We start from the raw sequence: 14,669 nt of genomic DNA, 5'->3' as shown, positions 1-14,669 counted from the left end.
TTTTATCCTTGGTACTGGGTCATGACCACAGAGGCGTCATTCAGGTAACACCTGACTAACGTAAACATGATTATATGAGTGTTTTATGGAAAGCTATGTAGCCTGGCTACAACATTATGTGAAAAAATATATTTGCCATTTGATTTCTCAATTCATGACCTCTTTATCCTTGGTACTGGGTCATGACCACAAAGGCGTCATTCAGGTAACACCTGACTAACGTAACATGATGATATGAGTGTTTTATGGAAAGATGTGAATGCACCATCAAGTCTTTCAAAACAGTGTAGTTTTTACCGAGTAAACAGCAGAAACGGCGACAAACTCCCGTGGCACAGCTGGCACGAACTCTGGCAGCTGCCAGACATGACCGTGACACCTGGCTGGCAGGCACAAACTCTGGCAGTGGCAGCCATAGATATCTATGGTGGCAGCTGCCAGACAACTTCCGGTAGCATCTGGGGATGCCACCGGAAAGGGCGCTGCGACCTGCCACTGCCAGCGCTGTATGGTACGGAAGAATGGTTCCCACTCACATGTTTCCGGAGGAAAGTGGTAATGCGCGGACCGGCTGCTGATGGTCAGCTGATGTGTCAGACAGAGTCCAGCCCTCAAGCTTTGTTTTGTTGACGTTTAATTGGACCAGAAGTCTTCTAGCCATTGTATGCGTTACTAAAGGAATATTTACTCGTTATTCTGTGACATCTCTCTTCATTATTTGACAACATTGTCATAAGCGGAAGCGAAAAAGATGAATCGAGTGACCCCAAGATGCGCTGTCAATATGTTGACGTTTTCATCGCTAGTGTGTTTTCTGCTGATATTATATGCACAAACATCAGAAGCTAAGGTAAATTAGGACATGTATCACTGTTTTTTAATATATTAACGAAATTCATTTTGCTGTTGGGATCATATTGTTTTGTTGGCAGAGCTAACTAGCTAGCCGTTAGCATGTTTCAATGTTTCTGCGAATTAAAAGCGTGATAAACTCGGAATCGGAAATCAACACTTTCTGATTGCAAACCATTTAAAATGATTTCCAAACTTACAGAAGTATGGTAGACTGACTGCGCCACTAGTTGGTTTCATGTCATTCATTGGTGTAAATATATAAGCTTGTGTATCTGTGGTCACTTTTCTCAGAATTCAGAAGACATCAGGTGCAAATGTATCTGTCCACCCTATAAGGAGATTGATGGGCAGATCTACAATCAAAACGTTTCCTTGAAGGACTGGTAAATTATTTACTAGGCTTAATAAGAGACTACAATACTTTTTGTAAATAATTAACTCCGTGACTCTCTATCTACTGATCCATAACGCCTCAAATATATTCATTCATTTGCACAGCAATTGCCTTCATGTGGTGGAGCCGATGCCTGTTGAAGGCAAGGATGTGGAGGCTTACTGTTTACGTTGTGAATGCAAATATGAGGAAAGGAGCTCTGGAACCATCAAAGTACGTTCAGTTTCTTTATATGATAGATACAATATTCAAATTTGTTTTAATATTAGCTAAATAATCATCTTTCACTTTTTTTTTTACAGGTCACTATTATAATATATCTATCTATTCTGGGCCTTCTGCTGTTGTATATGGTCTATCTGACACTGCTGGAGCCTATTTTGAAGAGAAGGCTGTTTGGCCATTCACAGCTCATTCAGAGTGAGGACGATGTTGGGGTAAGTGTTTTGTTACTTCTTTATGGATACAAGATTACATTTAAGTTGTAAATGTTGGTAGTTTGGATGAAACAACTCAAACATGCATTTTAGTCCAGGACAAGGCTTAAGCCTTGTCTGTGAAACTGGGGGTTTGTGTTTTTAATTATAGGCATATGGTATAAAGTAGAAATAATGTGATAACATTACACTCTTTTGTTAAAAGGACCAACAGCCCTTCGCCAACGCCCATGATGTGCTCTCCCGTTCTCGCTCTCGCTCCAACATGCTCAACAAAGTAGAGCATGCTCAGCAGCGCTGGAGGAGGCAGGTCCAAGAACAGCGCAAGTCTGTCTTCGACCGTCACGTGGTTCTCAGCTAAAAGCATTCACAGTCTGGACTGTTATATGTGGGTTCTAGTACTGTGCTGAAGGCTGGGTCTTCTCCATGATGTCTGAGCAGCCCCCAGTGACCCCAGTGTGTACATCTCTTTTTGGTGTGTGTAGGTTTGTCGTCTTGACCAATGCATGCGACAAAACCTTGTTTATTAATTAGTCTTGCTTGTTATACAGACTGTTTGCATTAATTATCACTGTGTTCCTGCATTTTGAAATCATGCACTCTGAATTTAGCAACAAAAAAAGTTTACTTCTACTGCAGTCCAGTCACACCGAATTTGATTTGGGGATAGAAGTGCCAATTTCCTCAACAAATTTGCTGATCCATTTATTCTCAAAATGTTTTTATATAAATGTCAGAATTGATACTAAACCCAAAATATTGATATCCAGTCTTTAGTAGGTTATTGTACATAGTAAAATTCCCCTCTCTCGCTCTTCTCTTTCTTACCTTGCAGTTTGCTGTCAACTATTATTTGTAAATAATAATCTGTGGATGTGTTTTGTCATTGTTCCCCAATAATATGCTATTTAATGACTAACTTCCCAGGTCAGTTCTTCTCTAGCTTTGTGTAGATTCAGGTTCCTGATTCATGATGGTGTAAACATGTTCATGATGGTGTAAAAATATTCCTTTTTTTTTTTTTTTTGACAGACAGTATTTTCCATGGCACATTCTTTGAAGATTTCAGAATTACACTCTTTGGCATTAATATGTGTATATATAATAATTGAAATGTTCAGCTACATGATTTAACAGAGAGAGCTGTTTTGACCTTTTGATTTACATTACAGTTCTCTTAATAGGTGAACTATGGTTTCCTGTGTCAGACTCAGTTTGTTCCTGCCATATCAGCATTGGCAAACCCGCCGCTCAAATGACGCAGTTTCGGGTAATGGTAATGGTACTTTTAATCCCCAGGAGGCGCTGTTTTCGCTGTTTAATGTCTTTTTACATTAGCCCTGGATTCATTTATTATTAAACGCGCAGTTATCTTTAGTATTAAAAAAGATAATAAAATTGAGTCAACTGCAAGCTATTTTAGTACTAATGTTAGTAAAATTCTCTTATACTCACTGACTGTACATCCAGATAAGCAAGAACTCACACCACTTTTAAAATAATAAACGGTGAACCGTTAATTTAAACTGTTTTGCTGAAAAGCTGAGCGTATTACTTTAACCGAAAGTATTTACCTCATAAACGAACTAGACAAATTGAAATAGCGTTACACAGACTACGCATATCACATTTCTAAAACAACGGTTCTCATCATTTCCTGCGCTACCTCCTCCTCCCAGCCAAAAGCCCTGGGACAGACAATCCAGCGCGCACTCCACTGAAAACTAACTTACGCAAACTCACAGCATGGATATGTGAAAAGGTAACCTTGGCAACGCAAGCGTCACTTACCCAGAAAAGGTATGGATTTCTTTATCTGACTGCCTTCTTTATGTTCGCTGCTTCTGTGCGTAACTCTTTTGAATTACTTGTTTTGTAAATGGATGAAAAATATCTCACAAATGTCATTAATGCTAAAACTGATTGTAAATGACCTAACAGAGACATAAAGAAACGCACAATAACAGAACAAATACAGTGGGAAAAGTAAAATAATAATAATAGCATAAATTACAGAAAAGATGGCATGCGTTTTGATGTGAACAATTCAAATTGACAAGAGACTCAAATGTGTTTTGAAGTCGCCAGAACAAAGGCGAGACAATTTCCTTCATCATAACAGATATATCGGCTATAATACACACGCTTATGAGAGCACAGTACTAATCAGAATGGATATTTCATCATGTGCATTAGAGAGATTCATAAACTCCTCTGTGGTGTTTTACTGTGAAGCAGAAACAAGGAGGCGCTCTTAAACCTTCTAAAATCACCACGAAAACGAATAGACGCCTCTGAATCGTTGTTTTCACAGTTAGCATTATGATAATGATCAGATTTTTTTTCCAAAAATGAATTATTTTATGCTCATTGGTTGATTTTTGCTCTTATTACTGCTAGTAAAATCTCCATTTTCAGTCTGACCTCAGACTTACAGCAACAGTTCACTGTTTTTACACTTAAAAAACACCATCACGTGTGTATGTCTGTCCCCCAGGGTCACAGCAGCTCTCTCTGTTCCTCTCTCTGTGTCTCTGCCTCCCTCAAGGCTGTCTTTGACTGTCCTTTTCCTCTGCCTTATCATGGTTCCTTGACAGATCTATCTCAATTGTTTCTTTTTGGTGTGTCCTTGTTCAAAATGTAATTTTTGTTACTGCAACATTGCAAGAAACTCAGAAAACAATGGTTTATGTATAAAAATGTATGTGCATTTTTTAACATTTTGTCAGACACATTACTATTATTTTTAAGTGTTATTATCACAATCAAAATAATAATAAGCTTTTACAATTAAAGATAACAATTATGTTGACAGTTTAATTTTTTTCATGCTTGTGCTCAAGGTCATGCAATTACAAAAAAATATTATGTCTCTCTCTCTCTCTCTCTCTTTATATAATATTCTGCTTTGTATTTTCAAATGCCTGAACAGAATGATTGTGACAGGAATGTTTTGCGGTAATGATGTGTTAAAATTTCATGGCTGTTGCAAATGGATACTGTTGTATTTGGGAGATTTTGTGGGTTTTGTTGAACATGACTAATGATGAAGCCCTTACAAATGTGTTCAAGGAAGGAGAAACAATTTAACAGCTCTGGCATAATGTTTCTTATAACTACTTTAACAGGTGTAAATTGTACTTGCTACTGGAAATGTACGAGTATTTGAAAATAAATACAGAGACATAAGGAAATACCTTATAAACCAAATAGTTATTATGGTTTCCATCATGGCAATGTAACATGTTAATCTCATTGTATAATAGTTGAAAGGTGCAAGTGCTTTGCAGTATTAATCCATCAGAAATTAGTTAAAAAACAACAGAATGATTCATTAGTATTATACCCTTGGTTGAATCACTTAAAGGGATAGTTCACCCAAAAAGGAAAAGTCTGTCATCATTTACTCACCCTCAAGTAGTTTCAAACCTGTATGAGTTTCTTTCTTCTGCTGAACACAAAAACAAGTCAATGGTGTCTATCAACTGTTTGGTTATCAATGTTCTTCAAAATATCTTCTTTTTTGTTCGGCAGAAGAAAGAAACTCAGGTTTGGAACAACTTTGGGGTGAGTAAATGATGACAGAATTTTAATTTTTGGAGAAGTTGTGGATTTTTTTTTTCTGCACAAAACAACAAAATTAAGGTATCTGCCTCGTTTTGTGGTTCCAACTGCTGGGACCATATCGAGAATGCATTATGTTTCGATTGGGTCAACACTGCAACAGCAATGATTAGAAAAAGGGCTGTTTGGCTTTTAGATTAGTCCATATCTAGCAAACATTTCCAGCCACATATTTTGGTGTCATGATCGCCGTAACAGGCATCCTCCACCATGGGAGATGTTTAGTCTGGGCCTCATGGTGTTCTTGAAGAAAAATCAGGATGCAAGGTTAAATATAGTGAATGCTCGCTTGAAACGTGAGACTAGCATGACAAGCTAAGATATGACCTTGGCAAATATACGGTGTACCAAATTTCTTTTGTCTTATTCATAATAATATGGTTTTGCAGTAGAAACACTAGTTTCAGCAGGTTTATTGTCTCTCAAGGTTTTGCAACAAAAATACATTTCTGTATTTCCTTATAGAGTCATGGTCCAATTCATTATTTGGACTGACCCAACACTTGAATTATTTCCCTCTCAAAACACCTGGAGTGAATGACGGTTCTTGGAAACGAAAGGAGTGATGATCTGTGGCGTAACTGTCCCTGAGCTATTAAATCAGCAATTTAATACAGATTTGAGGAAAAACTCCCACAGTGTGTTTCAACACACCAGATACCACATTTCTGATTAGGTATTGGTACAATTTGAAAGGGTTCCAGAGAAAGTTGTCATCATACAGCTTTTGTCAACCACAGATCCCTGCTTCTTATATTGCGGTTGCTTTTTTGGCAGCAGGTTGCTTATTTGCACAACTTTGAGTCCAACATAGACTGCTTTTGAAGCATCAAACCTTATTGAAAGTGGGATTTTAATATTAGACTGGCTTTTGACAGAACTTGGAGGATCAGTTTAAAAAGTGATATTCAGATTGCGCAAAATTTGACATTTTACTTTTTTCTCAGTTAGAGCTAAAATGTGAAAAAGTTGGCAGGCTTGGTTTATTCTGTAGATATTCTGAAGTTTCGTTTGATAGTTTGACAACTGTCTGTCAATTTCAGACACTCAACAGCTGTTTTTTAATAAAATATACAAAGTTAATGTAACTCTATACTTAATGTAGCCTTCTTTCCAGTCTTGTCCCCAAGTACGCTTTCAAAGGTTCTTTGTCTGTTTGTTCTCGAACTTATACTTCACATACATGTGATTGCATACCACAGTTTAGACAGCTGTTTGCAATGTGTTATGCTTGTCCGCTGCTGCTGAGAAACTGAAGATGTCTGGAACATACGGATAATGGTAAATCATGGATGACTCCACAGAATTTGTATTTATATAAAGCTTTTTAAATAATCAGTAAAAATTAAACCCATATAGCAGCAAGAAAATGAATCAATAAATGTTGCTCACTATGACAAGTAACCTATTCTTCATATTATCTTTTCTCAGGGCGAGCCTGTGGGTTTGCCCATCATGAAAATGGGCCCCGCTGGTGTACAAAATGTCATAATATTAAATCATCCATTCAACCGCTGTAGACATGTGACACGGAAGGACACTGCTAGAAATGTTATATCAACTACTGACATAACTGTGTGTAAATATTTATTTAGTGCAACAAAAAGAGGCAGAGCCGTGCAGAAGTTAAATAACGTTAAAACATCAGTGGGGAAAAATATTGGTAGCCTATGTACAAATAAAGCTTAAAATAGCGTACTGTAAAACGAAATAACGTGTGTATTGTTATTAAATAATTTAGAATATATAATTCTATAAGTAATAAAGCAGATTTTGTATAGGCTAAATGTTGCTGGTTGTGAAAAACCTTAAATTAACAAACGCTGTTTCTGGCATACAAAACGGCTTTAAACACTAAAACAGCAAGCGAGAACCAAAGCAAATAAAAAAATAACAACACAAAATATGATTTTCAGTACTTATTTTCTCAGCACTTTTGATCAAGGTGTGGAATCTGTGGATAACAATATTGCGATAAACGCTGTTTTCGTGTTGCCAGCAATGCACCGCGGCATGAATAAATTATGCAGATTGTTACTGTTTAGCCTACTCAGTGTTGCCAGATGTACGATAATTATCGTATTTGTACGATAATTTTGACCTCTGTACGATGTACGATCAATAATGGAAAAAATCTTATAATGTACGATAATTTCAGAACTGTGTGACACTTCAAATTATGGTCGCTGTAATCATAGGGCTTCTCATTGATCTAGCTGTGGATTCTACGTCTACCGGCCGGAAGAACGTGTAGAGAGAGGGAGCGAGCGAGCGAGAGACCTTGCGTGTGTGTGTGTGTGTGTGTGTGCTAGTGTGCTTCACGAAGCGCATACAAGGACCCAACCAGTGTTGCCAACTTAGCGCCTTTGTCGCTATTTTTAGCGACTTTTCAGACCCCTTTAGCGACAATTTTTCAAAAAAGCGACTAGCGACTAATCTAGCTACTTTTTGAACAAACCTCAGTAACCTCCAAATGTTGCCAGCATGAGTCCTGCGAGCGCGAGATTTGCTTTCTCCTTGCCGTCACACACCTCTCTCTGCGTCTACCCTGTTCAGTGAATGGCTGAGGGCAGCAGCACGGCAGCTGACAGACGTGAATGAGCAGTGTTGTTTCCACGGACGGACTTATCACTTATCTTTTGTTTTATATTTAAAGAATTTAGTTTGACCATTTTATTTTCCTTTCTTTTCTTGTGCTTATTACTTGTAATACTCACTATCACAGTGCTTTAGTTCACCCAGTTCCCGAACTCTCTCAGTTCAGATAATTTTACACATATAAAAAATAGTCATTCAATAGCTACTCGTATTGTCTGACAAAAAAAATATAGTAAATGAGAACAGCTTTATTGGACATTCGGCTATATAGCCTATTATATTATGTTATGTTATGTTATATTAAAATACAGTATGTAGGCATGATTTTAATGAGAAAAAACATTAGGCAGGCAGAACGCAAGTACGCCGAGATGACGTCATGAATATGCTAATTGATGTATGACGTCATCTAGCGACATTTAGCGACTTTTAGGGGAGGCGTTAGCTACTTTACTTTGAAAATAGTTGGCAACACTGGACCCAACCAATCAATTGTAAGTGCGGGAGGGCTTTTATCTATACTCCCGAACCGAATTAATCAGAACCGATCCCCCCCCCGTTGGAGATTTCTTGACTGTATTCTGTACAGGTTTGACTCGTGTACGATAATGTTCTTCCAAATACGATAATTTTGAGCTTCTGGTACGATACTTGGACATTTCCAATCTGGCAACACTGAGCCTACTGCTTTACCGATAACTGCTTTTATAGATTAGATATGACATTGTTGTTGTAGGTCTATATCACTTTCAGTGTTTTATCAGGTGGTGAATAACGTTATTCAGAATTAAAATTAAATTAAATATTGAGATTCGCGCGCGTTTCATTTAAGCAAGATTTGAGTAGAAAAAAAAGTAGGCTATGGTTATGATGATAATGTAATTCAATTTCACCCACTTCAAAAATAAGTATGTAAGCAAGCTGAAGTACTTCGGTAGGCTACGTACCCTGTGAGACCGTTTTGTACGATGAGCTTTAATTACGTGTTCAAATAAGGAGCTATTCTTGGCTGTTTTTTCCTGTGGAAGGATGAAGGAACTATCAGGCAAAATAGTTATGTGTGAAATGTGAAAGGAATTTATTTTAACCGCGCTTAACTTGCCATTACAGCGTGTAAAGTTCAGATCCATGTGGCTCATGAGAAGAGAGTTTAGTTTCGTGTGGGAGACTGGGAGCGCGAGAACCTGGAGAGGCGAGTGGGGGGCAAAACAATCCGTCTCCATGGCGACTAGCTCAGCCTTCTGCCAAGAGAGAGTTCTCAAGTAGGGAGGGATTTACCCCGCTTGAAAGGACATGCCTGGAAGTTTAGGGAAAAGTTCCAGGTATTACCGGCAAATCGATGATTTTTTTTGCAATCGCTACGAGTGTTTGTGAGACGCTGAACAAAATGGCACGATCAGCGGGACGTTTCGTTCAGGTAAAACTTTTATCTCATTCTAGCGGGGTTACATTGTATGAAAATGAGCACAGTCAATCGCAAACAAAGGCTGTGTGTCAAAACCTAGTTCGCTTCCTTGATAGAAAGCATTTTTGAGCATCATTGGAGCAAAATGATAGGCGCGTGGCACCTCAAAATGCTCAAAACATGAAGGATAACTTAACTCACTTGGTTTAAGTCACAGCCAAAGTAGTATATGTTTTAAATGTAATTGTGGGTCAGAACATGACTTTTCTTAAAAATGTGGTTGAAACTGTATTACGTCAAATGTGTTTACCTTATTTGGTAATTTCCCAACTTTTATGAATGTTGGTTGTTTACTCAAACGTTTAATAGGCTGAGGGTTTTTTTTATTAATTTTTTTAGTTTTATTTTATTTGAGGAATAGTTTGGTGCCCCAAGGTCAAGTCTAGTTTATAAATTTCCCTGATAGATCTCAAAAAGTTTATGGATTTGTTTAGTGGCCAAAATACTGTTGAGTATTGCATTGTATATAGCTCAAACAGTTGAGCAATGCGAAGGTCATGGGTTCGATTCCCAGGGAATGCATACATTGATTACAAACAATGTATACATTGAATACAACGTAAGTCACTTTGGATAAAAAAACATCTGCTAAATGCTTAAATATAAATATAATGTAGCCTAAATGTTGAATGAGAGAGGATTGACAGCAAATTAGTTCTTCCTTAATGTCACATCAGTTATTCCCACTAAAATCATGCACTTATTTGAGCACACCAACTGACATGGACACATGAATGTTACATGATCACTGTAGATCACAAGTATATAGTGCCCCCTGCTTTCAGCTTTAGCAGTTACTGCAGCTGCAAGCCCTTTTTTCCTGAACTTTCTGAACAGACTGTCTATTGTGCTATTGGAACAATAACCCTTCCTTCTCATTGGTCTGGATTGTCAGCTCAACCATGGGAGCCGCTCTGTACTCTGTCCAGTGCTTGCGCAATATGGATAAGGGTGGGATGTCACCAAACCTTGAACAAAATGCACAGCCCTGCCGCTATAATGTGTATATCAAAGCTTTTCATAGTGTTAAGCTGTAGTTGATCCATTGCTTGTCATTCCAGTGTGAATGTGATTTCATCCACAAACTGTCAGCTGTAATAACAGTGATGCAAGGACTCTTATTTACACTGGATCATGCATGTGTCAAAAAAATGCAATGCAGTATTATGTGCAATTGTGCATTTATGCACTTTCTTCCCAGATTCAGTATCTTGTCTTGTTATCGAGATGCAGAGCTGTGTTGCTTGTGCACATTATCTTTTAATTTAGTAGTTTGATAATAGTAATTGTTATACTTTGTGATTGCATTTTTCTAAGGATGTAGGCTAAATGAAAGCTATTCATCCATGAGAGCAAGCACTATAACAAAAGAACAATTTAACTTGTAAAATCCTTTTCAATGTGGTACACTGAATGGACATTGCCTTTAAAAGACTGTGCATTGTTGTTTTCGTTTTGACGCACTTGTAATTTTTATACACTTTAAAAAGGCAATGCGTTGTGACTTGCATTAATAGTTGGATGGTTGACATTCAGATTACACAATGTGCTTCAAAATGTGTCCCATCTAGGCCTTAATAAAACACTTGTCTAAGGGATGATTTTATTCCAAGTTATGAGTTATAACAAGGAACTTAGTGTAATGTTGTGTGTCATTGGTATTACACAGAAACAGCACCTGCCACCTGTCAATCCGACAAGGTTGTGATTATATGAGTTTATACAAGTTTACATGAGTCAGTGTTATTCATATGGGAGAGAAGGTAGTTTTTTGTCTTGTTATTGTGTAACATCCTATGTCTGAGATTCTACTCTGTAAGCTATCAAACACAATAGACTATGATGCAAGTCTGATGCATCAATGCATAAAAGTCTGGTTTTCTTACATTACTCAAATGGGTGGTTGTTTAAAGGTAAAGTTAATATGTCCTTGCTGAATTAAATATTAAGTATTTCTGACTTATTAACTTACTTTTTTTGTACATTTTGATCTTTTAATATTAAATAAAAACGTCAACTTGATCTTCCTGTGAAAACTTACAAGATTACTGAATTGTTGGTTACAGTGTTTACCTCCTTTTTATTAATATTTTTTTTTAAACAATTTCTTAATTTGTTAAAAATCCTGTAATAATATTACAGAATCAAGAAGTTGTAAAGTATGTCTGTTTATTTTATGGGTTCATTTTATTAAATAATTAGTAAAATAAATATAAATTATGAATATAAATTATATCTTTATATTGGCATCAGCCACCCTGCTCTCTAAGATATTGGCATTGGCCATCAAAAAAATCAATATCGGTCGACAACCACGGTACACTAACTTTTGTTTTGTGACTTGTCATAAACAGAAGAGCAGTTCTTCCGCACGACGCATGCAGTTTTGTTTATTAAAAGCTAGAGCAGCAAAAGTTATGATATGGCTTGAAATACAGTCATGTAGACTAATATTATGCTACTTTTGCGTTTGTCTTATTTTGTTGTTTTGGAGCTTGACGCATATGGTAACTATGAATTGTTCTATGAAGAAGATCTGCAAATTTTCTTCAAAAATGTGTGCTGCAAAAAAAAAAATTATGATTTAAGTATTTATGACTTGGATTTCATAGGACCTCTAAAAGTTTTATGGCTCAATGTGAGCAGCCGTTCTGTCTTCAGTCTGCCTGATAAAGGACAATATTGTAAATCCTGATAAGAACAGTGTACTGAGTTGTTTAAGGAAAATGACTGCTTTGAGTCTTTTGAACCGAATGCACTCATGTTTCCATACACATGTTTCTATTTTTAGTGTTCGTATAGTAGAAGGCTGTTAGGACAAATATGGTTTTACATTGCAGTTTTGATTGAAAGTCATAAACAAACTGAAGAAACCCAACAATTTGTATGTTTAAGAAACACTGCTGTAAAAGCCATCAATTACAAATGAGCACTGAAATCAAATAAGATCCATTTGCCTCTAATTTTTAGTTTCCTGCATGTCACTTTTTATGAGCAGCATTCCTCAGTTTCCTCAATGTGCGAATCTCTCCTTTTGCTAGTGACTTGGAAAACAAAAAGAACTGTAAACAGCTGAAAGTCAGGAAAGACAGAGACTGAAAAGGGCTTAAAAATTGGTTCCATCTGGCCTGTCCAGTCAGCACTATGGGAGCAAGGAATCGTGGGTATATTGTGTGGGGAGCGTGCAGCTGCTGCGATCTGTGACAGGCCAAGTTCCACAGTTCATGAAAGGCTCAGAAGGAAAGACGTTTAAGCAGCTCAACAGGGTACAACTATTCCCTCCACCCCATAGCCCCCAGCCTGGATACAAAACCTCTGTCATTATTCACAGGCTCTGCGGACTTGGGATTGAAACCGAGTGAAAGGGAAACAAAAGACGCCCCCTTATGCTCTGCCTCTTCCTTTTTCCCTGTCAGACTTTTCAGGGAAATTTTAATTAGCAGTGCCAGAGGGATTCGTCCAGGTGGGAGCGTGTTTAAAAAACTCCTCACGATACCACAGACGCATTGATCATCTTTTCTTGCCTCAATCTAAACACAACGTGCTTGGCTGATAACAGCAGCATTAACGTACCTCGTGCAGTATATAAATCTCAGCGAGAGCCCTGATGAGGACCATATGACGGTGCGAGCTATGAGTTTGGAAGGGGGGTCCCTCCTTCCTCTGGTATTTATGCTGTAATCTAACTCCCATTCTCACACAGTCATGTCTGATTTGGTAATAACAACATTGACTTGGAGTTTACAGGCTATGAGTAAAGAACGGAGAAAGAGTAATCATCTCTGGTGCAAAATGTTCTCTGGTAAATGCATAACCCTGTTCATTGCCTCTTAGGGGTTTTGAAGTGTAGGAGCAGTTGAGAATGTGCAGTGGTTTACACTCTGCTGCTTGTTTTAGAGATGTTAAAGTTAAAGTGGCTGGTCAGCAGGGACCGTTATGGCAAATGTAGGGTGAATTGGGGTAATCTGGGACACCTTAGATCTGATCACAGTAAATTGGAGAAGTCGAAAGTGCAAAAAGTCCCTGAAGACCCTAATTCACCCTGTCGACAGGAAAATTGAATTAAAACTCAGGTCTTTTTTTGGGAGCTTTTCATCTAATGTGCACAACAATGTGCATTTTGCCTTGACGCAAGTCAACCTCTGCTATTCAGGTCCAGTGAGTTTTTGAATATTTTCCGACGGAAATAAATAACTTTATGGTCAATGATCAGAACGAGTAAAGCTTCAACCCCAATTTTAACGCAGTCTCTATGGCTGAGTAACTCAAATCTACCTTGTGGTGTCATGTTTATTGACGTTAAATGAGTCTCTCCCTATCAGTTGAAGAATTCCTCCTCTTTCAGAAACTCTGATGTGTTGAATGTGTGCCTTGACGGATGGGGCAAATATTAGTGCATTCCTTTTGAATAGAGTACCGCTCCGTTAGCCAACTGACCTGTCGTCGCTGACAAGAACATGGCCCGATGGTCTCGTCTTCAACCCTGAACATTCCTAACTGTGTCACTCACCCGAGGAAGCTGGTCAGATAGTGTTTGTTTGAACCACTGATAAAGAAGCTTACTTTTTAGCCACACTCTGTTCAAGGATAAATTGAACAAAGATGTTCTGTCTTCTGTTGCTAAAATTGCAAATGGAGCTGTTCGTGACTGTGAAGCTATTCAGTCATGACATCAATTTATAGGCCAATCCAGAAGGCTAGTTCACCATCAGTTCCCTTGGTAATTTTTCCCTCCACCCTGGTTCCACCCTTTGTTTGGCCTTCTTAAGGTGGACAAACTTTAGAGTGGTTCAAATTTATTTTTTACACTGTTCCTGAACATTGTAACTAGGCCTGTCACGATAACAAATTTTGCTGGACGATAAATTGTCCAAGAAATTATTGCGATAAACGATAATATTGTCGTTCGAGACCATTTTCATCTAATATAATGATAATGGCATAATAATGCAGGTACACCTTTTCAAAGATCTATAAACTTTTATTTCTTAAGAATATTAAACATTAAAAACGGAAAAACATTTTAAATATCCACAAAAAATGAACAAAACAACCAAAAACAATAAAAGCAATGGACTCTAAATGTCTGTTAACAAAAAAATTCACTTGAATAAATACCAAAAACAATAAATAAAATGGATGTAAACAAAATTGCACTTCAAAAAAAATTTAAACATTAGGCTCAGACATAAATAGTGATACATTCCATAACAGGCAAAACTGCCGGTTAGGACCTTTGTAAACAAATAAAAAAAAAGCCTCAACAGGATACCACAGCATTTTGCACTGTCCTCCT

At 37.5% G+C, this 14,669-nt stretch overlaps 2 protein-coding genes across 3 annotated transcripts in view; both read left to right on the top strand.

Moving 5' to 3' along the window:
* The first annotated feature begins 420 nt into the window (after positions 1–420).
* On the top strand, positions 421–3,212 carry tmem9b (TMEM9 domain family, member B). Its single transcript, XM_084109153.1, has 5 exons — positions 421–850; positions 1,147–1,238; positions 1,354–1,462; positions 1,552–1,686; positions 1,892–3,212. The coding sequence occupies exons 1-5, from the start codon at positions 752–754 to the stop codon at positions 2,045–2,047; spliced, it is 591 nt and encodes a 196-aa protein (XP_083965279.1). The 5' UTR covers positions 421–751; the 3' UTR covers positions 2,048–3,212.
* A 155-nt stretch (positions 3,213–3,367) lies between these two features.
* The window catches only part of dennd2b (DENN domain containing 2B), a 64,220-nt gene continuing 52,918 nt past the window's right edge, over positions 3,368–14,669 (top strand). Inside the window, exon 1 of one of the 2 annotated variants that reach the window (XM_084109149.1) lies at positions 3,368–3,486. The gene's annotated coding sequence lies outside the window, so the exon portion shown is untranslated. Of the gene's footprint in view, positions 3,487–8,803; positions 9,326–14,669 lie in introns of those variants that run through there. The other variant, XM_084109150.1, reaches the window with a different exon arrangement.

Source organism: Abramis brama (genome assembly GCF_963993115.1).
Source record: "Abramis brama genome assembly, chromosome: 3".
NCBI lineage: Eukaryota > Metazoa > Chordata > Actinopteri > Cypriniformes > Leuciscidae > Abramis > Abramis brama.
The sequence above is the reverse complement of the archived record's forward strand: the minus strand, read 5'-3'. Positions and strand labels throughout refer to the sequence as shown.

Coding starts and splice junctions, on each gene's coding strand:
- tmem9b (XM_084109153.1), top strand. CDS start 752: ATGAATCGAGTGACCCCAAGATGCGCTGTCAATATGTTGACGTTTTCA. Junction 851..1,146: donor CACAAACATCAGAAGCTAAG/GTAAATTAGGAC, acceptor CACTTTTCTCAG/AATTCAGAAGACATCAGGTG. Junction 1,239..1,353: donor AACGTTTCCTTGAAGGACTG/GTAAATTATTTA, acceptor TCATTTGCACAG/CAATTGCCTTCATGTGGTGG.